Source organism: Uloborus diversus, chromosome 8, assembly GCF_026930045.1.
Source record: "Uloborus diversus isolate 005 chromosome 8, Udiv.v.3.1, whole genome shotgun sequence".
Lineage (NCBI taxonomy): Eukaryota > Metazoa > Arthropoda > Arachnida > Araneae > Uloboridae > Uloborus > Uloborus diversus.
The window spans coordinates 103391609-103417704 of NC_072738.1; the positions used below are offsets into that span (position 1 = coordinate 103391609).

At 32.0% G+C, this 26096-nt stretch overlaps 1 protein-coding gene across 1 annotated transcript in view; it reads right to left on the reverse strand.

The window, feature by feature from the left end:
• LOC129228232 (cytosol aminopeptidase-like) overlaps nucleotides 1-26096 on the reverse strand; it is a 76117-nt gene that overhangs the window by 22846 nt on the left and 27175 nt on the right. The window contains exons 4-10 of the mRNA XM_054862897.1: nucleotides 24880-25009; nucleotides 23464-23535; nucleotides 23265-23367; nucleotides 13667-13834; nucleotides 8460-8615; nucleotides 4346-4470; nucleotides 1615-1703 (exon numbers count right to left, since the gene is read on the reverse strand). Of these exons, the coding sequence (XP_054718872.1) occupies nucleotides 1615-1703; nucleotides 4346-4470; nucleotides 8460-8615; nucleotides 13667-13834; nucleotides 23265-23367; nucleotides 23464-23535; nucleotides 24880-25009 (843 nt within the window). The remainder of the gene's footprint in view (nucleotides 1-1614; nucleotides 1704-4345; nucleotides 4471-8459; nucleotides 8616-13666; nucleotides 13835-23264; nucleotides 23368-23463; nucleotides 23536-24879; nucleotides 25010-26096) is intronic.

The window sequence follows — 26096 nt, forward strand, 5'->3', positions numbered from 1 at the left end:
AAAATTATCCCATAAAGCATAAAATAATCCATGATTTAAGAAAAAATGTAATTAAACAAAAAGTGAAAAGCTAGATTAAAATAGCCCTCAAGCTGTAAAACATTTAAAGAAACCTTCATGAAAATGTTGAATAATCTGTCAAATAAAAAAACTGCAATAGAATTTATTGCGAAGTTGTAAAATACTCAAAAACAATATAATTTAAAGTATAGTATTTTGTTATCCAAGAAGTTTTCTTTGCAAGAGAGAGGATACAAGAATTGCAATAAAATTTAAACAGCCCAGTTCTCGCAAAATGAACATAGAATCTTAATAGTCAGAAAATAACTTGGCGTAAAATTGAAAATTTTCTGACTTGAAGTTCTCAATTCTAAAAATACAGACAAAGTAATGATATCAATGCAAAAAGATGTGATATCTCATCAAAAACAACCCTGTTGTAAAAATTTCCCCGCCAAGAAAACCTTTAACTTTTCCGCACAAAAAAAGAAAACCTGCATCCTAAACCCAAAAACCCTCAGCCATAAAAAGTTATGATATCTAGTTTGCCCGCCAAGTATCTGCCAAACTATCATCCTCCCTCTTATCCTTTTTCATCACAGCTACTTCCATTAGAACCTCCTGACACCTTCAACTCCACAGAAATATGGATAGATCTTTTAAATTGTTTATCTTGTTTGGCGGGAAGCTTTTCAAAGTGAAGTGGTTGCTTGGTGAGCAAAAAGCTTCCCGCCAAACAATATAAACAATTTAAAAGATCTATCCATATTTCTGAGGAGTTGAAGGTGGGAGGAGGTTCTAATGGAAGCAGCTGTGATGAAAAAGGAGAAGAGGGAGGATGATAGTTTGGCAGATACTTGGCGGGCAAACTAGATATCATAACTTTTTATGGCTGAGGGTTTTTGGGTTTAGGATGCAGGTTTTCTTTTTTGTGATGAAAAGTTAAAGGTTTTCTTGGCGGGGAAATTTTTACAACATGGTTGTTTTTGATGAGATTAGATCTACAAGAACTAGCCAATACATTATGAAGTATTTATTGCCTATTGATATTCATATTCATTGTTCGAGACTGCAGTGGAAACCTCTCACTTTTGGTTAGAAGAGTTGTCAAAAGTTCCTGCTTTTTGCTCCTTGAGACTAATAAATTTCACACCTCTGTAGATGACATTAAGACAGAATTGCTAAGGGTAACCCACTGGAGCAAGTTGGCAATCAAGTTGCAAGTCCTTGAAAGAATATCTTTGTCTAAATTCATTCGAACACTATAGTATATGTAAAATGCAAGCAGCAACAGTTAAAAGTCCGCCTTAGAACATGTCCAGCTCAGAGTATCAATGACGAAACTATTAAATTATGAAACTGAAGCAAGATACTTTTTGCTTCTCTGTTCAGGAAAGAAAAGAAAAAAAAAAGCTATAATATACTATCTGAAAAGGGAAGCCATGCTTGCATGGCAATATTCAACTTTATTTGTATTCTCAGTCAGGATGCTTAAATTACTATTAAGATCAACAATACTTTTGCAGCATAACGTATTATGACTTTTGAATAATACAACACAAAAGGAAACGAATAAACTTACATTTTTATGTGCTTAATTTATTCTTATTTTACCTGAATAGATTTTCCATTCATAGCAAAAACAACGTCCCCTGGTTTGGTAGCTTTACCACTAGGCATATTTTCAGTGAGTGGAATAAAACCTGGGAAATAGCACATTTTTTAAAATTTTATAAACTGTAACAACATTTGTCATTAAGTTTATAACTTGGCAAGACAAAAAAAAAATACTGCACTATTTTTTTCTTGCTAACTTTAAAATAATGATGTAACATTAATCGGAAGAGGAGGAGACAAAGTTAAATGTTTACGAGCTTTGAAATAGTAATGTGAATAAATTCAAATTAATATGTTCAGGAGTTACAAATGATAAACTAATTACAAGAGGAAAAAATGGACTTAACTTTTAACAAAGGATACCTTAAAGGTGAAAAATTAAAATGAACAATTTCTGTTTGTTGTGGACTTCCATTTTTTTTAAAAACGAGCTGATGTGTGCATCACATAACTTCCTTTTACTCCAATTTAATGTCATGTCTCCATTACAGGCAATTTTAATGTGATTCAATAGTTTAATCTCTAAATGTCACCAACAGTGGCCAAATTGAAACAGATTTTTTAAAAAAATCGTCAAATTTGTTGCCAAGTTGGCGACCAAAAGACTGGCTATATATCGCCAGGTGTCCGCCATATTGTAACACCACTTGAGTTTACATCGAAATTAACAATGATTTCCCCTCAAAAAGGGGCAAAAGACCCCTTTAGAAACACCCAAATGCAACGAACAGGGGAGGTGCACAACTAGACCCCACTAGGAGTTTAGGTACCAAATTTCAACTTTCTAGGACTTAACGTTCTTGAGTTATGCGACATACATACGCACATCCATACATACTAGTGATGTGCCGGATCGTTAAAAAAGTAGATCCACGGATACGGATCACAAATTTTTTTTACCCAATTCAACTATCCAAGTGTAAAATTTGTTCCGGAAGGTATTCCTGTCAAAATAATGGCAGTTTCTTCAAAAAAATTCAATTGCGGCAAAAATATAATCAAGACTATGATTTACTCTTTAAAGAAATCTCCGTTAAAATTGAGGGAGAGTTGGAAGGAATGGGCCAGCGCTGCGTTAATGCTTAGATGGAATGTGAAAAATTATTTCTAGCTTACTCGGTAGATGTAGAGTACAGGAGCAAGAGTGTAAAGCTGCTACTGGACAGGCTAGAAATAATTTTTCGCATTTTATTTCAGCATAAATGCAGCGCTGACCCATTCGACCAAACTTACTCTGACCGACGAAATACAGAGCAGGGAACATCTTTACAAACAGAATTTAGTCTCACTTTTTTTGAAGGATGCCGAGAAAAACAAAAATGAATAACAGAAACCCCAAATCAATAACAAAAACTAATATCAAATAAAAAATTAAAAAAACAAAACATGTCCATGAGAGGCGACCTCATATTAAGATGAATTTCGCGGGTCAGAACACACATTTGTTAATAAATATGAACTGACAGCAGGTAAAAATTTTAAATCATTGAGTTTTTCTCCTTATCTTCAGACTATGAAATTGCTACCAATTACGGGTATAAAGGCTTAGAATTGCATTTAAAATTTATTTAACAAGATTATAGCTCCTACTGTATATAAGTTGGAAATTTCAAATAAATATCAAATGCAGAAAACTTCGTTCTTTCAATTAGGGTCAACATTTTAACGAATGGGTAAATTTTTACTACCATAATTGTGAAAAACGTTACGACAGTTTTTAATTAATATTTCCGGTAATTAAAGTTTTACAAAAACGAGGCTAAGCTGAGAACACTTTCGATCAAGTCACCTTTTGAACGAAAAATGTACTATCAAAATCAGTTCATCTGTTTAGGAGCTACGATGCCACAAAAAGACACACAGATACACACTTTTAAAACTTATTTCCCCTTCCTTTTTTGCAACGGGGAGGGGGGGTACAAATTGGCTTCTGAAATGATACTTTAGAAATTCAAATAAGGAATAAAACCAAATTTAAAGGGTATTTAAGAGCCTTCAAGTACTTAAAAATTTTTAGAATAGAAATGATCCGTTTAAGATCCGTCAAAAAAGTTACTGATACAGATACAGATCTTTCTTTTCCCTCGGATATCCACGGATACGGATATCCGGAACATCACTAGTACATACAGACGACACTAGAAAATTTGTTGTAATTAACTCGGGAATCGTCATTATGGATATTTCGCGTGTCTATACGTTCTTAGGCACTTATCCACGTGTTGTTGAGTCCAAAAAAAAAATCTCAGTATTCAATTGGGGGTGAGTAAAATGGAAAATAAGGTCGATTTTTGAGTGAAATTTTTTTCGCGAATACAATACTTCCTTTTTTGTAAAAGGAAGTAAAAAACAGTTAAAACAAAATGAAATTGCAAATTACAGGAAAATATTAAGTGCACAGCATACTTTCTCTACTACTTAAAATTTCTCCATTTTCATTTCATAACAATACAAATATTTTTTAATACATTAAATAGTATAGAATATTACAATGTTGGACAAGGCATCAGCAGTCAATAGAAGCTTTCAAACATGAACTTCAGAATAACTGCATTATACAAATAACTGCAGTTCAATACTGCCAACTTGTTTTGTAAAATTAAAACTAAAAAACAAATTTTATAGCTTTGACAGCAGATAGCAGTATAAGGTCTTCTAAACTTTTTTTTTTTTTGTCAATTACATTAAAAAATATCAAGTGGTCAAAAAATTTGTTTCAAAACCTTACCTTTGACATTAATTTTCAAGCCTAATTTTGCTGCTGCTAATATACTGCCAGTTACACATGCAGCACCACCCATATCAGCTCTCATTTTATCCATGTCAGCAGATGGTTTTAAGGATATTCCACCACTGTGAAACATAACCAAATAATAAAATTAAAACACTAAAAACAAAGCAAATGAATTCCATTACACAAACGCATAAATTATCTAAAGCAGACTATCCCTTGAAAAACAAAATAAGCTTTCCTTTTATTATGAGTTAAATTTAGATAATATCCAAATGCATATGCATAAGCATTTACATATTTTTGCTTCTTTTGATGTTAGGGGTGCAGCATATAATTTTTTTTAAATAAATAGATGCATTCTTTTTCTTTATTTACATTTAGGTTTTTTTTTTTTTAAGTTTAAAGAAGGATTTTAGCAAATATCTTGTTTTTTTACAAAGAATGAAGTAGCCAATGAGAGAAAAAACATTCCCAAAGAGAAAATTAATTTCGAAACAAACCATTTCCTATGCAAATAATTGTCTCAATATATATTTATCAGGTAAATTAGACAATGTACTTTTTATACTCATGCCCCCCACCCCTGCTTTCATAAAAAAAAAAGGTTATGCATCTCTTTTCAATTTTTGAAATACAAATTTATAAATTTTTCTGAAGTTATAACTTAATTGATGGGTCAGAAAAACAATGTCATATTTTGCATAAACTAGTTTTTTCACATCAAAACATCTTTTATTATACAGTAGGCGCCGCTTAATGTAATCACGGTTAATGTTATCATTCACTTTATGTTATCATAATTGTAAACTACCAGAAGACCTGTATATTTGTGTTAAAAAAGTCTGATGTTATAATTAGTGTCTTAGTTTAATGTTATCACTTTTTCATAAACTTTAAAAATTTTCATTGCTTTTATTCCTTAACCAGAAAAAAAAAAGAAATCCTGACAAGACAAACTTTCTGTGAGGAATTTTATGGTTTTCAATAGTAATGCCAACTTTTTCTAGGAATGAAACAATAAGTTCGTTCTCAGTGATCAGACTCCCCCAAGATGCCTTTCGTTTATACATAAAAAAAATTCAGTCGCTGGACATGTTGCAGGCATGGATGTAGGACTTGCATTGTTGCAGGTAGGTCTCTTCCCACTTTTAGAGAATTAATGTAGCTTCCAGGAAAACAAGTTTCCTTCTTATTAGTTAAGCAGAAACATTTTCTCCCTGTCCAGTTATCTTTAAAACTTAACTCTAAACTGTCAAATATTTGAATCCATGGTGGAAAAGCTCAATGATCTGTTAAGGAAAAAATTTACATTTTAAAACGCTTCGACAATTTACCCATGCTGAGTCAAAGAAATGCTACAGCACAGCTAAAAAAATTTCAGCCATTATTTTGTAAACTGCTAAAGAATTGTGATGAGATTGAAAACAAAACGAAACTAAATAAAAACTTAAGAGAAACCATACTGGAAAAAATAGAAAAGTTGAATCTACTTTGAAACTGGTTTTCAAATGTCAGGGAAAACTCATATTTTATTTCACATTTTACTATGTAATAAAAATTGCATAATTTAGCTTCAACTTTTTATGATTCAAATATATCCATTCTGTTAATTTAGTAATTTATAATTTAAAACTGTGTTTAGTTGAGTCGTTGTGATTTTAATTTAAGGTTGCAAAAATAAATTCTCATTAAGTGGAATGAAATCATTATTTTATGTCTCCTGGATGCTTTTCAGTTATTGTTATCAGTTGGATATTGTTATCGTATTATTTTTGTCCCAAAGTGATCACATTAAGCAGTGCCCACTGTACTTTTATATGAGTATTGATAGATTTTACTACTTTTGTATTCAAATTTGAAATAAGAACAGTTGGGGGAAAAAAAAAAGATTTTTTTTTTTTTTTTTTTTGTGTGGGAGGGGGGCGGAGAGCTTTTTCTGGAAGAAGTTTCACACTCGGCGGAAAAAATAAAAATGTAAATATTTCTGTTTAAACATTTTTTATGTTCAATATCACATATAAAACACTAACTTTGATAATACAAGCTATATGCTAATTTGGTTTCCCTGTGCACTGAAGTATTATGTGCTACTTTACTCATTAAAAATGTAAATGAATACACAGGACAGAATTATAGTAGTAACATCAATTAGTGACATGTTTTAGTAAACATTGATATATTTTGATTTAATGAAATGCACTAACAAATTTTTGATAGAATAAGAAAAATAACTTCATGTTTAGCCCTTTCCAGTGCCAGTCATTAAAATGTTTGAAATACAGCGTAAAAACACTATGAGTGGGTGTATTTAGACATATTTAACAATTTGAAAAAACTGATTTTTTTCGCAGTGGGTGGCGTTCTTATTTGTTGACACTGCCTACCTAAAGCAGGAAAAAATAGTGTTTATCAATTCAAAAATGAATTTAAATCTTTTACAATAATGTAATTGAACACCTCAAGAAAAATGAAGAAATATGGTTAACCGTTTCAGAGCAAATTAAAAAAAAATACAAAATTTTACGAAAATTCCAATTTTTTGGTTCAGAAACTGGGGAGCTATGAACAAGAAATTGAGACATTAGAAAAAGGCATTTTTGTAATGCTGCCATCCAATCGTTAAAGAGAAAATAATACCTTTGCTGCAATTTGTGGTTTTAAAGATATTTTTGTTAGAACTTTTTAAATTTGCGTTCTTTTGTGACCCCCTTGCCGGAAAGAGTTAAGATCTTACAATTTACAAAAAAAAAAAAAGTTTTAATTTAATGAATCAATAATTCAGTTAGAAACCAGTCAATATATTGTTGCTTCAGAGAAACAGTAAGATATCTAATCCCAGAAATAACACTTAAGAAATTTTACTAATGCTCTGAGGTGACGATATATATAAGTAATTATTTCTTTCACAAATTATTGGTACATGAAAAATTCAAAATTCTACAGTGTAAGTTGAAGTTCAAGAATATGTCAATAAAAAAGTAAGTATAAGTTTAATTTCTTTTAACGTGGAAAATTCAACTTAAGTCTTCCAGTGAATTGAGCCAAATTAAAAATGATGAACTTTTTCTCAAGATAAATTAGCTACTTTTACAAAAAAAAAAATTAATACTATTAAAATCCAAGTTCCTAGTGGGTTTTTTCTCTTTTCCCCTTCCCCAACTGAAATTTACATGGTTCAAATTTGAGTGAGTATTAAGCTTATCTCTACATAGTATAAAATGAAGTCCCCAAAAAGCGTCTGTGTGTTTGAACTCGCAAAACTCGAGAACTACCCCGCCGATTGTGCTGAAATTTTCAGTTTGTTCCTTTAAGTCCTGAAAAGGTTTGCAGACCAGTTCGAATAAAATTCAATGAATAGTTCTTTTTTTATTCCAATTTACGTCCAATTTTCAAATAAATTCTCAAATATGGGGGTGAAAAATTACTTGCGCATATTACTATTACATATCATTAGAAAGGGTAGAATTTTCCGCGTTCCACGCAATTTGTTTCAATGCTCTTACTTTATTACGGCGGGAGTTATTTGCGTTTTTAGATCGAATTTTTTTAGGCTTAGCTGAAATTTAGGCACTACTTTCTTCATTAAATAAATCAATTAAAAATGAAGGAATTGCCCCACACCATTGGAAAAAGCGACCTTTTTTACTCCAGATCTAACTCGACCTATGGTCAAAAAAATAAGCTTTTATATCGAAAGGAAAAAAAGTTACAAGCCTTTTTAAATCAAGTTTAAGAAATCTCAATTCCTTAAACTTATTTTAATTTGTGTTTCCATGGTTACGCATTTTAAATCCATCTTTCTGGATTTAATTTCTTGAAAGTATTTTAATATCTGTCGTCATTATTTGGAAGGAAAATCATGATGTTTTTTTTATTTATTTTTTACGCCTGATTGTTGAATGTACGTCACTTGACACAATTTTTATTTTCAAGGTGGACCGGGCAAAGCCGGGCAACGCAGCTAGTGTGTAATATAAAGCACTATTAGTCATTATAAGTAATATTTAGTTATAAAATGAACTCCTTCATGTTTTGAAGCAAAAATCATAACTAAAAATAATCGAGTTATTTGTGTTTTAATCTTAAATCAAAAAAATTTTTAACTTACCTGTCAAAAGTTATTCCTTTTCCTACCAAAGCTATGCTCTTTTGGTTTTCTGGTGCACCATTGTAATGAAATTCGAGAAAAACAGGTTTTTCTTCAGATCCTCTTGCAACACTTAAGAAGGATCCCATTTTCATGGATTTAATCCAATCTTCATCCCTAAATTAATTATAACAATGAATCTTACACACCTTAAAAAAATCGAAAAGTTGTCTGACATAAATAACAATTACATTCCAATGTTTCAAGCTTAAATCCTCCCCCCCCCCCCCCATTCGTCTGACTATCAGTGTAAGAAAATTGAAAAATACATGAACAAGGTTCATACTCATTTTTAAAATTGAAAATTAAGGACTTTTAAAGGACTCAAAAATTTTGAAGGACTCATCTGACATAATTGGATAACTTTAGGTACACTATTTCAAAGTTTTTTCAGAGGGGGGGGGGGGGGTACTTGATACATATATACACATACACGAATGCATAACATTGTTCCCAAAATGCAAGAAGAGGCGCATTTGACTGGGATGCTCCATCATCAGTGAATTATATTTTAAAATTTCATACATTCTGGGATGAGAGTGGTCAGAGAAGCAAAAAGAAGGAAATCAAGCAAGCATAGCATATACTGACACCCTGACTGCGAAATGCTTTTTTTCTTCTTTTTTTCCCCCTTTTCATTTTTTTATTCAATGTCATAAAAACTCTTGAACCTGTGAAATATTATGGTGCAAACCGCAAATTTATACGACAATTCGTTGGTTTTCTACGAATTTTTCAAATGTGTCAAGGATTTTTCGGACACCCTGTATATCTAAGTATTGGATATTTTCGAAAATGTGATGATCTTTTCGATCCCTGATAAGGGGCCTCCATACTTCCAAATCCGGCCCTGTTTCTTACAGTGTGTTTATCAATAACTGAATCTCAACAGTTGACACCCGAGAAATTAGTGGATGTTTTAAATATTTTCAATGCTTATAACTCAGGGATAGTGCCAGAGGACTGGAAACTGGCTAACTAATGCCGCTCTTCAAGAATGGGTCTAAACAGGGCCGGATTTAGGGGAGGGCAGGAGGGGCTAATGCCCCTGGGCCTCCACAACAGAGGGGCTCCCACAATAAAATTTTCACAAAATATCCCAACTTTCACGGGTCGAAAATATCGGATATATATATACATATCAAAATATTCGGATATATATCAAAGTATCTGATCTTTTCGAAAATATGATGATCTTTTCGAACCCTGATTAGGGGCCTCCACTCCTTCGTTGCCCGGGGCCTTCACACTTCCAAATCCGGCCCTGGGTCTAAAGGTAATGTAGGGAATTATAGACCCATAAGTCTGGCTTCAGTGGTTTGTAAAATTTTTGAAACTTTGATCAAAATTAAGATTATGAATTTCTTAGTGACTAATACTCTGTTGAAAAGTTCTGTATGGTTTTAGGAAAAATAAATAGTGTGCTACTAATTCATTGCATTTCTGTGACAAGGTTACATTGGCTTTAGACAACAAAAAGAATGTGGATATTGTTTTCATTGATTTCCAAAAAGCTTTTGATAAGGTACTGCATGTTGTCTCAGCAAACTAGCTGATACAGGAATAGGAGGAAAAACTTTGGGTTAGGAATTGGCTGATTGGAAGAGTAGTTGTGAGGGGAAATCATTCTAAATGGAGTGAGTTTTAAGTGGGGAAACTCAATCAGTTTTAGGGCCCCCTTTGGTTTATTATTTTTATGAATGACATCACAGAAAATATTTTGGCAAACATGAATTCTTTTGTTGATAATGTAAAAGTTATGAGCATTGTAGAAAATGAAAAACAAGTAAAACAGCTTCAAGAGGATTTAGATCATATTACTAAGTGGGTGGATAAGTGGGGTATGGCAGTTAATGTAAGGAATGTCAAGTGCTACACTTAGGTCATAAAAATAAGTGTACAAGTTATTATTTACAGGGTTTGGTCATTAGTCAGGCAGAAAAAGTTATTGATCAGGGTATCTTAATAAATCAGGATTTTAAGTTTAGTCAACAATACAGCATCACAAGTAACAAAGCCAACAGAATGCTTGGGTTTATCAATAGATCTATTTCAAACAAATCTAAGAAGGTTCTTCTGCTTATAGTACACATCAGGATAAAAATATAATGGCAAAAGTAGGGGGTCCCAAACGTCAGATAGGCATCATTTAAGTTTAGGCTCCAAAATTTCAAATGATCATAAAAACCGGAAAAATTAGTCAATTAGGTTGCTGTTAAATTATTCTTTTTATTGGTATTTTCTTGAAAATAAATTTTGAAGACTTAGTTTTAAAAATGCCGAGAGAGGGGGCTTTCGACTTTGGAGTAACGAACAATTATTTTTAACGCTATTTTTGAATTTCATTAGATTTTTTCTAATGCTTGAACTTAAATTTTCAGCTCAAAATCAGAATCATTGGACGTGGTCAAGTTGCGCAAACTGAACTGTGTTAAGTTAAAATACACTGTCACAAAAAAAACCATTAACCCAGAAGAAATCTAGCGATCTTCATGAAACTTAAAATGGATGTGGCCTATGACAAGATAAGGAAATGATTACGAATTCAGAACAAAAGATTGTTTCATTAAGAAGTTAGGATACAATAAAGATTACAAAACCGTAAGTCGTAAAGATTCCTCTAGCAGCTATATGAGACAAAACACTGCGTGGTATAGAGTGAAATAGGTTACCTATGACCACTGGGACTAAATTGGGATTTATCATTGAAGATAACATGCTTCTTGTCGCAACCCAGCTAATCAAGTGCAGCGAAAATCCAATCCATCGCAATGGACGCCCGGTTCTAGATACCAGCATCTTTCAGTCAATCAACTCAGGATTATTTTTCTTTACACCATCAGTTTCTTGGAAGGTGTTAAAGGGCATGGAACTATTGTTAGAGACCTTGTTGATACGGTAGTGGCCGGTCTCATGTACGATTTTCGCGCTCATTTCCATTTTTAGAATGCCTTTACCGACCACAAAGAAGTGATTCATTTATTTTTACTTACACTAACTACTACCATATCGATCTGACGGAGGTGGCGGCAGATACGCATACAACCAGCCGGCTTCTATGAGACCTACTGTACGTCCCTTTAAAAAGTCCAACAATTGTTCCTATTTCTGGGATCCTAGCCACAATAGCGTCCTTACAACTTGACAGTTTTGTTTGAGGTGTCCTTTGACACAAGCTCTCACTTTCAATTGTACCTATCTGCGCATCTTGTATGCTCATAGCATGCTTACCCATTCCTCACTGGCGATTAAATTTAAATCATCTCTTACCAAACTACATTCCTGCCGAGTTTGTTGGTTGCACTTCAATTTATGATGCATGCATTTCTTTGTGACAAAGTATTTCAACTTCAGTTTGCACGACTTAATCATGTCCAATGATTCTGATATTTTGCTTTTAATTTAAGTTTAAGTCCAAGCATTAGAAAAAATCTAATGAGATTCAAAAATGGCGATGAAAAATAGTTGTTAGTTACTCCAAAGTCTAAAGCGCCCTCTATCGGCATTTTTTAAACTACATCTTCAAAATTTATTTTCATGAAAATACTAATAACAAGAATAATTTTAGCGAAAACCACAAACGAATGGACCAATTTTTCCGTTTTTTTTATAATCATTTGAAATTTTGTACCTTAACCTTTAATGGTGCTTATCTCCTTTGGAAGAGCGTTTGGTACCCTTATTTTTGCCATTATATTTTTCCTCCAGATGTGTACCAAGAAACATCCTGTATAGAAAGAAGTTTAGAATGACATCAATTGGAGTTTTGCTGTTTTCTTTCTTCATTGCAGGGTTGGCAAGTTTCTGCCGAGGTGGTTAAAACCACTGGTAGAAACCGGTTAAAACCAGCATGGCAAAAACCACTTTCTGCGACATTTGCGGCAGAAACTGGCAAAAACTCACAAAATAAAAAATTCTTGATATACAACAGAAAATGCATGGAAAAAATAATTGTTAACCAAAGCACTGTAATTTTATTAAAAAATTATCACAATTCAAAATCAAATGTTACATTGTTGGGACCCTGCAATTGCCTCTTCGAAAAGGTGGTTTCAAAAGTCTAAACAGGTTCTCAATTTAATATGCACAAATGAAAAACTTTAGAATATTCTTGAAACAGAAGAGCTAGCAAACAATGTTAGAATATTCTTAAAACAGAAGAACTAGCAGACAATGCATCAAGGAGCAAGCAATGTTCATGAAACTTTCATCTATTGTATAACTGGTTCACCATGTAGTAACTGTGGATGTGGTAAAAATTTGACTAGAAAAAAAAGTTTAGAGAAATGGGGTCAATTTGTTTTGCAAAGCTGTGACATTAGGTACAAAATTCTGGCGGTTCTTGAAGCACATGGACATAATTTCAATCACAAACAATTTAGAGGAAGCATATAAGTGAGCATATTACAATCAGTAATGCCTGTTTAATTCTGTATGTGACTCCTCTTTCCTAAGCACCCCCGTATGACTTTTTATCCTTTGTTAAATTAATCCAAGTAATACGAACCTCTGCAATTGAAAAGTTCCCTTTCTGAACTAAATGAAGGGCATTAGCATTGGATTTTATTTTTTAAATTGATGAAATGATGTTTAATTCTTTACTTAAATATCATTTACTAACTACTTGAGTTATTAAAAACGTTTTAAGTTTTTGCCAGTTCCTGCCGGTTTTTACCAGTTATAACCAGTTTCTGCCACTGGGACGGCAAAAACTAGTTTCTGCCGGCAGAAAGCCAACCCTGCTTCATTGTACTTTTACAATTATTCTACTAAATATATTCACTAAAAATATTTATGAATATTAAATAATTGTGTTATTAGGCACAAACATACAATTTAATTTCTATATTTGTGCCTAAATTAGTACTAGTTTTATTCATGTATCAAAGTAATAAAACTTTTTTTTTCAAACAAATGTTTTAAAAGACTAAAATCTAAAAAACAGTAATTTCCAAGAACTATTTACCCAAGAAACAAAGATCCAAACATCTGTCATTCAATAAAAATCAGAAAAAAAACTCCTAAATTTACTAAACCTAACTGAAATTTTTTTTTTTTTTTTTTTTTTGAAATCTCAATTAAAAATTATATAGCGTATATAGTTTAAAATACAATACATTTCCCAAAAGAAAAAATATTTTACTCATAAATCAATAAGTAATACTTACCGAACAATGACTTTAACTGGTAAATCTTTAAACTTTTCAACAACAGTAGAAGCAAATACTGAAGGGGTCATAAGATTTGCTGGCTTTTCCATAAGTAATCGAGCAAAGTTTTGGCTTTCTGCAAGATGGATTCCTCTTTCAAATGCAGCTACAGCATCAGGTTTAATACTGAATATAAGAATTAAAACATTGACAGTTATGGTAGAGCTATTACTTAATAACAATTTAAATTGGTCTTTGGTTTTGTACAAAGTACAACTTAAAACTAGGACTCGACCGATGGTTCAACAATTTAGCCATCGGCATCGGCGGCCGATGCTAACTTGCAGGAAACATCGGCCCATCGGCCTTAAAGACATCGAAAAGCTGATGGAATTGGCCGATGTTTTTGAAAAAAAAAGACCTTTGTTTTACTTTTTAATACAAAGTAAAGGGAGTTATTGTTTTCAAACAAAATTGTTTACTTAAATTTCAGTATGAATTTATATTTTAGTCACCCCTGAAAGAGTTTTTAATACTGCATTCAAGTACCAAACACGTTAATTATTGCGTTGTTTCTTGCGGCTGGATGTACGTATGTATCTCTCATAAGTCATAACTAAAAAATGGTAAGCTGTAGATGGCTAAATTTTCGCCTGTGGGAAGTGCGCACGTTCCAGTTGTGACCTTCCCTTTTTTGTTTTCGAACGGATGTTCTAAAAAGCCTATTAACTGATTTTTTGTGGCTATTAATTACTTATTTCAATGCAAAACTAATATAGTGTCTCAGACTGACGATCATTTAGTGATATATTGCACAATTGGAGATCATGGAAACAAATATGAGATGGCGAAACCGGTTTTGTTTTATTTTTTCGATTCCTGTTGAACCGACGCACAGTGGAGTATTTGACAGAAAATCCTGGCCAAAACTAGTTTGAAATTTTCACTCTTCTGAAGGCGACACCCTTGTGTGCGTTTGTGCGCTGTACGGCGAAGCTATCCCACTTATAGACACGAAACTTGGTATACAAGTTGTCTGAAATGTCTGATGTTACAATTTGAAACTCGATTTTTAAAATTTGAATTAGAAAATGAAATATTTAATATTTTATCCACAGTTTAGACTTTTGCATGTTTACGACCGTAAAAACGATCCTAGTAAACGTAAAAAAAAAACCAATGCATCACTAGATAGGAAAAATAATTTTCTTCAAGATTATGGTTTGTTTGAAGTTTTAACGTAATTAACCGAATTTCTAAGAATTTACAAAGGGAGGTCACTTTTTCGACTATTTTCAATTATTCAATCAATGTAAACTAAAATTCTTGCATCCAATATTCTAACAATGTTATGGCTCTGAAACTTTTTAAGGAAGTAATATAAACACCTTACCTTCATTTACAGCGAAAACGGTGAAGTTATGTTCTTTCACTGATTTATAATGAATTTATTTTCAATGAGTTGAAATAAAAATTTTCAATTATTTTCACTCGATCCGAAATGGAAGCCACGGTTGGCTCTTTGCCAATAATGCTTAGACAAGTGATAAGTAAACATGTTCGATGCGAATGTCTGTTTTCCTTTGAAGATATGTAATTAAGTGCACTGTTCGAGGGGGGAAAAAAAGCAAAAAACGGTTAAAAAATCCTAGTATTCTGTACAAAACACTAATTTGAAACCAAAAATATAATCAATTTTATTCTTTTCGTTTGGTTTCAATCATTAAAACCCTGAGTTAATCATGCACAAAAAGAATTAAAGACAAGGGTTACGGGGTTACAAAGAACCTTTTTCCTATTGAAAAAAAGAAATAAATAAATAAATGAACTAGGATATTATTACTGTGAAAACACTCGAAAATGGATATTCAAAAGCTCTTTGTTTTTGAATTGTATATATTGTACTCGTACCTTGGGTCGATTCTAAGTTTTACATCGCGTGATGTGTCTCGCTAAAAATTGTACGAACAAACTTGGAACTAAAATTTTATATAACTTTAATTTCACAATGAGTAGGTTAAATGTCTTAAATATGGATAGCTCACTAGCGTAGGTTAGGAGACAATTACAATTGTCTCCTAACGCTGGCAAGTGGGGGGGGGATTTTCCCCCTTTTGCTACGTATAAGGGGAAAAGACCCCCTCCCCCGGCACATTATTTGCAGCAATGATCTGAAAAAATATAAATATTTATTTTATCTAAAATCTATCTCAATTTTAAGGAAGAGCAAATTTTCTTAGCGAGATCACAAAATAATTTAATTTATTAACTCATTAACGTACATGAGAAAATTAACATAACTGAACGCAAACACATGTTTTAGGGGTGCAATGAATCTCTTTAGCGATGCATAAAGGTAAGCGTTTCGAAATTAATTGGATGATTCTCATTCTATAACTTTCATCTTTACACATTGATGAAGCGGTTTCTCGTAACCATGAAACTCGTGTCTGAAATTTTATTGTTGTTTGTGCGCTCAAATATGTCGATCTTTTCATTCAGTAGTACTTATGGTAACTTTTTTACAAATTTATTAAATCTTTGTAGGTAAATTCAGTTTAAAATCATGACTTGTCACAAAAAGATCGGATTATGCACTTTTTTTAAAAAAAAAATCATTTAAAAAAAGGGCAGTTGTAGGCGGAAGATTTTTTTGCTGAAATTGGCACTAGAGACTTTGCCAAATACGATGCAACTTTCAAAACAGCCCGACCAAGCCCGACACCCATTTAAAAAGCTTTCTCTAGTTATAAATTAAGGCGAAAAGCCTTTAAAAATCTCACGTACCAAGTTTTCTTTATTTTTTTTCACAAAAAGAAAATTAAAATATTTACTTTGATTTATAATTAGCAATAAGCCCTGTTATTTCTTTATACCGTAAAATTGGTTTGGTTCAATTCCATTCATTTAGAAAGCCACAAAAAATTCTACATTGAAACGTAATAATTAAGCTGAAACGTAACAAAAAAGCGAAAATTCTTATAGAAATCTCATCTTTCACCGAGGCTATGAGCAATTGTATGTGACTCAAGTTTCCAAAACAGGTGCCGATCGATGCACCAGTTAGTCAACTATCATGGAATAAATTTTCATAAAAATCGGGTAAATTTTTAATTTTGGACTTTTGGCCAGGATTTTCAGTCAAATACTCCACTGTGCGACGGTAATTTTTAATTTTTCGATGTTTGTAATATGAATCACAATAATGCAGTCTTTTCTGTATCGCTTCGGCGGAGCTACAAGTTTGGGGCCCGTCGAAATACGTTTTGGGGCCGTATTTCTCAATCACAGAAGTTCTAAAACATTTATCATAAGCATTTTTGTAACTCCTACGGTGCCCCTATGGTTATGGGACCTCTCGCACAATGGCAACATTTGCTACATTTTAAATCCGCCACTGCACGTCAAAACAAACTCGGGTGCAAGTTTTAAAAGGGTTTTTCTGCTCAATGTTTATTATTATTTTGAACTCTATTTTTTACGACTATTTTTTGTATTTCCGAGAACACTTGCGTGCTCCTCCTCCCACTCCCTCAATTTCTGAAATTAAACTAAAGTTGTACTTCTGAGTTGTTTAAAACTAACACCATTCATAAAATTAGAGATTTTTTTTTCAAGTTTTATCTATTGTTTAGGAAAAAGTTAAAGCATTAATTAGAAATTGATTAAAGACGTTTTGAATGGTGACATAATTCGGAAAACAAAGGGATTTTGAATTTTTTTTTTCGGAAGTGCTGAAGTAGATTCAGAAACTTTTCCGAGGGGTTGGTGGAAGCGGTTCTGTACTAAAAAAATTAAGCCGAAATTGGGGCCTAAGTTTAACATTGTGAGTTACACCAAAATCAGATGGTCCCCCCTAACCCTACCTCGTCGTTTCAAGCATTTCTTAAATATTTAGCGATTATTTATTTTGGTCAAGAAATGTCATTTTGCGTATTTTTTATACTTGTTTCACCTATATTTTGTAATGCGCCACTTTTTTTGCATCATTAATAGCGATCGACTTTTTTTTCTGTTGTAACTATTTTTATGTATTTATATAAAATCAATGTATAAGTTATTTTCGTTTTCATCATATGTACAATAATATGTTATAGAAAAGTTTCAAGGATTTTCTACTATGCAATTTTTTAAAAATTTCAGAAAATTATTGTTAAATTGAAAAATTTAATTTGAACGTGTTTGCAGTGCTTCATAAAAGATTAATCAAGCAAATTGTTCAATATTACGTGTGCAAACATCAAATCAAGTAGTATATATATGTATTCAGTTATTAACTTGGTGTAAATATTGAGTTTGTTTATTGTAGCTGCGTTTTAAGAACCTCGCTCATTTCATGGCTATTTCTTTTTTCCGCAAAATTTATGTCACTGTTATACATTTTATGAAAAATGCCAACTTTTCTATTCATAAATTTTAAAGAAGTATAAAAATATTCCTATTATGATTTAATATTGTAATTTATCTGTTACCTTTTTTTGTTTAACTTGATGACTAAAAAATGTCTATGGGCAATCTTTTCACTTCAATAGCGTAATTTGTTGACGGTTTCAAAGTTTTTTTTTTTTTTTTTTTGAATGATTAAACAACATAATTTAATGCTTTTTAACTATGTTTAGTTTACCTAAATCCATACATTATTACAATATTACTGAAATCTTAGTTATATGTTCAATTTAAAAAAAAAAAAATCAATTGGTTATTAAACAGTCTCTTTGTTTTTCCTTCATTTTTTTTTTTTTTTTTTTTTGGCTGTTGTTCTTTGTCTTTAGTCAAAAAAGGAGAAGCATAACTACACCCTATACAGATTGTATGTAGTACGATCCAAAAGTTCAAGGGACAAGCTGTATAAAACCTTACCCAGAATAGTTCACATTACCCAAGCACATCCACCTACAAAAGGTCATCTTGAGGGACTATGTACTTCTGCCAGTGTTCATATAACTTTTGGAAAAACTCCTGGAAGCCATTTTTCGCTATCTTCTGTGGTGTAACTTTATCTTCTCCTAACGGAAGAAAGCGGCGTCCATGCAATTTTTTTTTTTTTGCTGGGAACAGGTAAAAGTCACACGGAGCTAAGTCCGACGAAACGTGATGTTACTGGTTTGTCATATCAGAGTATTGACCAATCGAACCGTGCATCCTCAACATGAAAGTCGCCTTCTTCCCCACGATGAAGTCAAAGCAGCAGCGAAAGAGGCCTTACAGGAGTTTGCGATAAATGTCTTCCAGGAGTCCTTTTAAAAGCTATACGAACGGTGGCAGATGTGCATAGTCGTTCAAGGTGACTATTTTGTAGATAGTTTCACGGTAAATTTTTATACAACTTGTCCTCGAACTTTTAGATCATACTACCTACGTATGAGTTTTCAACTTACTATTTCATAACGTTTTTGAGTGACGTAAGTTTACGCGCATGAAAATATCACAAGAGAATTTGCGATAATTAACTAAGGAGGTTTTTAAAATGGATATTTCGGTCATCTATATGTTCTTAGGTACATATGCATGTACATACGCGCCGAAAAAACTTGTGAAGTTTAAATTGGATGATCGTAAAATAAAAATTTAGGTCGAAATCTAATATTTTTTGGGGGCGGGGGGGGGTTACAATTCCTTATTCGTAGAAAGGAAGTTAAGTGAAGTGAATTAATGATCATTTAAATCTCTGACAATCTTATCAATTTATTTCTGTTAGTTTTTTTTTTTTTTTTTGCCATCGGCCAACAGCATCGGCCATCGGCCATTTGGAGGAAAACAATCGGCCATCGGCCATCTTTGAACAATCGGCCAACAATCGGCATTGGCCCATCGGCCAAAAAATGCCATCGGTCGAGCCCTACTTAAAACAAGATTCATATATTTTCTAACTCAATGATATTAGTTGATCAATATGGTGATTGTGTCTGCAATAGAAAAAAAAGAGCACAAGCAATTAAAAAAATAGGGCAAAAATTTTAAGTTTTAAGTTCAGTAAAAAAAGAAAAAAGTTTTTTGAATTATTTATTACTAATTTAACGTTACTGAAAGCACCTGTTGGGAGTAGACAAAGTGATCTTATATGAGGAGTACCAATATACAGGCTTAAAGGAATACTCTAAAATAAAATTCCCGAATACTTGTTATTTAAAATAGTAACTTAGCAGTCTTAAGGGGAGTCAGTACCCTAAATACTTTCAAAACTTCGATTTTTTGATTTTTATATTCTTTGAAACTACATTTCAATACCTTGATCATGCTCATATTAGAAGTAAATTAAAATAAGCTTCAAAAGAAAGCAAATCTATTTAGATGAGGTATGATTTCCCCTTTAAATTGCAATATCTCGGAATGATACTTTTGAAACTAAATGTTCCTTTTTCTCAGAAATTAAATTGTGTTAGGCTTTGAAATTTTTACCACCTATTCTATACATCTGATTGCATATACTGAAATAAATTTTTCTCATATTTGAAAAATAATTTTTTATAAAGCTGATTTTGTGTTGCAAAATGACATTTTTTGAAAAAAAATACAGTGACTTACACATTAAATTTTTTTTTTAAACTAAGCTTTCTTTCTGTAAAATTTTACTTCAGTCTAGAGAAGAGTCTACTTAAAGTGCAGAAAAAATTCATAATTGTATCTTCAATAGATTTTCAGAAAAAGGTATATGAACCTGTGCAAATTGACATTGACGGTATAGAGGGTACTGACTTCCCTTAAAAAAGAACGTTATTTAACAGAAGTATTAATCTTAAATTCATTCCTTAGTTTTAACTAATTTAACTTGCTACAAATAACAGTAAAATATCAAATAAAAATTGATACAAATAATTGTAGAAGAATTTAAAATATTTTTGGACATTTGAATTATTTGTGCAGAACGATCTTTGCCTCAGTTGAGAGGTTATCAACTTAACAATTCTATTTCTAGAACATTTACTTTTAGAATGCACATTTGATGCTAATGAACACACAAAAAACATCTATTATGTCATTTAAAGGTATTTGCTTGAGTTAAGCAGGAAAGTTTCTCTCTATTTTTTTTTTACAATGCAAGAAGGATGGAGATTCCACTCGAGGAAATTATATAAGTATTTTTTTCTTGGAAGAAAAATAATGCAATTCTTGATTTTAAGGTATAATGTTCGGAGTAACCTTATCCACAGATATCGAAACCACAGAACCATATAAGATGCCAAGATTTAATTCCTTACAAGCCAGCTGGGAATTTTCAAAAGTGACCTTATGCATGTAACCTTATGAGTAGGTTGTCTTATAAGATTTCATTGCTGTGTTATTCCACTTTTATATCGTTTTTTTTTTTTTTTTTTTAATTATTATAATTTCTTGCACTTAATACTTTTACTTTGACAATACTTTGGACCAAAAGACAGGAAATTAAGGAATATGGAGACAAATCTAGTAACAGAGAGAAAACTAGTATTTCAAAGAAAAAGATACTTTCTGATGTAATATTATGCACTGTAAGTACACCCACAGGAAAATTAGAAACCCAAGATCAATATTTTAAGGAACCACCTTTTGCACAGATAACTGCTCTGATTCATTTGGGCAAGTCTACAAGCTTCTGGAGTGCATTTACAACCCGAGAATACCATGCATTGGCTATGCAGCCTTTTAGGACTTGTAAATTAGATGGAAGAGGAGAGTGCTGTGCGACTTTCCACCCTATCCCACACATTGTCTACAGGGTTAAGATCCAGGCTAAGAATTAAAACATTGACAGTTAGCCATAAGAATTAAAACAGTTAGCCATAAGAATTAAGACAGTTGGCCATAAGGCCAACTATCCAGGGAAGGAGGTGTTGGAAGTCAGACTGATGCTTAGCGAACCAATTCTCAACACTTCTAGCACAATGTATAGTTGTATTATCATAAATGAAATATGCATCTCCATCAGGATGAAAATGCAACATTGCAGGTTGCACTTGATCTGCCAGTATGTCTAGGTATAGCATGGCTGTTTGTTTACCCTCAAGGAACACCAGGGCACCACTTCCATGCCAGCAGAACATGCTCCATATCATAATACTCCCTCCAGACCCAATCTGAAATCTCAAAGGTTTCTAACTTATTGGCCAGTGAGTGTATCTTAAGCAATAAATAAATGAAAATAAAGAAAGATGTTTAGTACTTGGACAAAATAAAAACGTAGACATACTTTTATTTTATAGCTTAAATTAAACTTGAAAAACAAAAAAATATAATTAAAAAAAATTGAACTTTCCTCTTAACAAAATTAATAAAGAATTGAAAATGGAGGGGAGGGGGTGGAAATCAATTCTCCCAGTGATATCCCTACAGTGAAAATAAAAAAGATACCAGGTTCAAAAACCAGGCAACTAAACAAAGCAACAAAAACTCTAGAATTAAAAAAAAAAAAAAATCTTTCCGGCAAGGATAGAAGTAAGACATTTAATGTTATACTTCTAAGAAACAACACCCTCTAAATGGTCATTTTATGTAAACATATGTCACATACTCTTTTTCCACTTAACCTTTCAATTGCAGAAAAGCATTTTGCTAAATTTATCAACAAAAACATTACAAAAAGGATCATTGATAAGTTTAAAAACAATGAAAACAATTCCCCGATTTTGGATAATTTCTGAAAATTTCCTTGAAGCAGTCAACATCAAAATTTCCGAATTCTTCAATTTTGTCAGCACCCTGAACAGTTGTAAGCAGCCACACAGGTGGAAAAAAAATTTTTTTTTTGATTCTATCTTTTTAAAGAAAATATTAAATCAGATTTTTTAAAAAGGTTTTAATACTCTTTGCATTCAGAGCTGATCTCATAAAAGGAGACAGTCAAACCATTTTATATTAGCCTACTCTCATAAAATATGTATTATTGCATCAAAAAATATTTATACGCTTTAACTTTTAATTAGGCACAATTTTTAAGTATTGCACATTCTTTTTTTAAAGTTTATATCAAGGATTTAAATTGGAACTTAACTGAAAACTGGAAAAACCTTTCTTGGTGGGAATAAAAACTAGAACTGAACAGAGGAAAAAAACCTGTTTATTTTAGTTCAAAATATATTTATTCATTTTGTTACTGTAATATAATTATCATTATGTGTACATTGCTCGCTTATAACGTGCACAAAGGGACAGTGATATTTGTTCGCTGTAACCAAGTGCTCCTAAAAAGCAAGTTTGTGAATAAACTCAAATTCATCAGGTTTTTCTTCTTTTTAATCTCTAGACACTATTAAAGAAGTTGGCTAATTTACTTGGAACTGTCTGAATGTCTCTTTCCTAATTTAATTTTTAAGTGCTTCTTTACTCCACAAAATTATTTAAAAAAAGCCATTATCACTTGTTTTTTAAGAATTATGACTTTTTACTAAATTTCGGTTTACTTCAAATGCATTAGAGCATTTTTCTACAAAGGATAAGCAGAGCTGAAAGTCAATATAAATTTTATGAATCGCAAATATTGCTCGTTTTAAGGAGGTTTACTCGTTAAAAGTGAGGTAGTCGCCCATAGAATTAACTTCCCATTTCCTCGCTAAACCTGGGTTCTCGTTAAAATACGAGCTCGTTATCATAGAGATTATATATATTAGCTGCTTACCTTCCATTGATCAAAAAAACTTACTTAGCACATTTGTATAAATGTAACTTGCTCGTTGGTTTACGAGATGACTGCTGCTTCAGCTCGTCATAAGAAAAAAGGCTTAAACAAGCTGCTTCTGCAACACCTGGGAAAAAGTTTACTTCTAATTATAGACAAGCAGTAGCTTTATAAAATAGCCAGACACAGGAAATATGAGAGCAAAAAATTAAAAATATCATACTTTGAGGATTTCCACAGCAATCAAGATAAATATCTTCAAAATATGAGGAACTTCTTAGAGCTTTGATTCCATCTGCAATAAATATTAAAATATATACACACTAGATTTTTATTTAAAAATGAAAAAATAAAAATAACAAATAAAGAGAAATTTAGTTACAATAATTGTTGAAACAGGCCTGCCACTAAATTCCACAGTTAAAAATAGTTGCCTAAGTAGTCTGCAATATGCAAAATAATCTCCAAATGTTGAAAATAATTTCTTATATAAATAGTGTCTTTTTTTTTTTTTAATAACATTTATGGCAGGCTTAACAGGTAGCAGCACTGGCTTGAGTTAATTATTACTGATGGTACTGATTGGCTTTTCGTTTGTTGGGCCAGTGTTAACCACCAAGGCCAAAGTTACCCCAGCTGATGATACATTAAGTTTTTGATAAAGTCTGAAAACTGTGTACAACTCCGAAAAAATTCGGAGTGTATTATATTTACCAGGGTTAGAAAACACAAAAAAATTTACATGCCTTGACGGGCATGTTCGTCTAAAAAATACATGCCTGAATAAAACTTTTACATGCTCGGTTTTTTATACTTGACTTAAGGTAAATCGCTCACCAACTTGGCTAACGATTCCTAATGACTTTATGTTTGTCCAAGTATGATTTCAGCAGTACCACTTGAAATAAATTTTGAGCGATAAAAAAATTACATGCCCAACCGGACATGAAAGGGCATAAGATGCATGCCCAATCGGAATTTCTACATGGTCTTCACATATTGGGCAGTATAATTTTCGAGCCCTGATGTTTACATCTAAGTATTATTACTCTGATCTAGAAATATGTTTTCCCTAAATCAGAAGCTGAAAACAGCCCCTAAATTCCTATGCTCATTCGAAAAATTAAAAAGTCAACAAACTCATACAATTTCCTATTTTTTTTTCTTTGATCTTGCAACGGCACTGTCTGGAATAGGGACTCGCTTAAGTTTCACCATTTACGCTTGCTGTTATTTTCTATTCATATAATCTTTTTAATATTTTCCTTATACTTTAAAATCTCTTTTCTTTAAAATGGTGTGGGGGGAGGGGGTGCCTTCTTAAAAGTTTCCCATGGGCACTAGACCCCACAGGTACACTACTGTCTTCGTGCCAAATTTCTACAACACTCAAGATAACAATTTCAAACTAGCCGGTGTGTTTATTTGACATGGACTGATCCTTTATTATACTGGATTAAAACTTACTTTGCACTTAGAACTTAATAATTCATTTATAAATTATTAAACAAAATTAATAAATCTTAAAACTTTTCACATTACTAAAAATAAGTTTGTAACAGGAGAAAATGCATAACTTCTTTATAGATAACAAACTAGTACGACTTTCTTTTTTACTTACAAAAGACAATTCAATTACCTGCAATCGCACACCGAATGTTTTCTGCCTGCACATCACAGCATTCATTAGGTTTATCTTTACAATCTTTAGATCCCAAATCAACAACAGATATACAATTGAAAGCATCATCAGTTTTCAATTCTTTTAACTAAACAAAAAGTTATGTTTAATGGAAAAATCATAATTAAACTTAATTTTCATTGAGACACAAATTACTATCAGAAGAAAAAAGGAATACTAAGCAAATTTAACACAAACATAATTTTGGCAAATTTGATACAATTGACACATGATTTATATAGTACTTGGGGCCACGCAAAAAGTTTGTAAAAACTAGAGTTCACAAAATCGAAACTTTCAGACAATGCCTTACGTCATGGTTTTTATTATATTACCATTGAGAGTTCTTTCAGTACTAATTGATATGCTTTTCTTTGCATCAAATTTTTTAAAAAGTGTTTCAACACAGGCACCTAGAAATTTAGATCAAAAGACCAAGGTTCACTGATCACTTTTAAAATAATTAATTTCTTCATAAAAATCAAAATAAAAGCAAAAACCGAGAAATACGAAATTAAAATTTGCATGAAAAGGATTACCTTCTTCTGAGATTTCCTGTTCCTGGTGAGAAGAAAAAAAGACTAAAACCAGCAAACGAAAGAGCCGTTTCGACCTTATTTAGTCCTACTTCCCCAATAGAGAGATTTTTCTCATTTCCAATTCATATAATTGCATCAAAAATTACATTTTTTCAAAAAAAAATTTTTTTTCAGGACAAGGTGAATAGTTTGTAACATCAAATGCCAACTCTACTAACAAATTATCATACTCATGACTAGAAGTGCACAATTTGCAGTCTGCGAATGGATCTTTTTTTTTAACTTTTGTAAAAAAGGAAATAATGTTCAGAGAGGGAAGAAAAAAAAAATAAACTTCTCCAGATATGATCTTAACTTACACACACCAAATAAAAATGCTCCAAATTTGTTTAAAAAACGATTTTTGAAGTGAAAAAGAGTAGACGTGAAAATTCCAATTTTCAGTTAGTAGCCAGTGGATAAGAGATCCTTACAGCTTACTGGCCAATTTTTCAGCTCTTTCTTTATATTCATATATCCAGCTAACAGTAGAATGTTATCTTTGCACCACAGCCTCGTTGCTTTTGCACTGTTTGCAGTTTTGCTTAGATTACATTTTAAACCTATACTTTGCAAGAGTTACACATTTATTTTGTA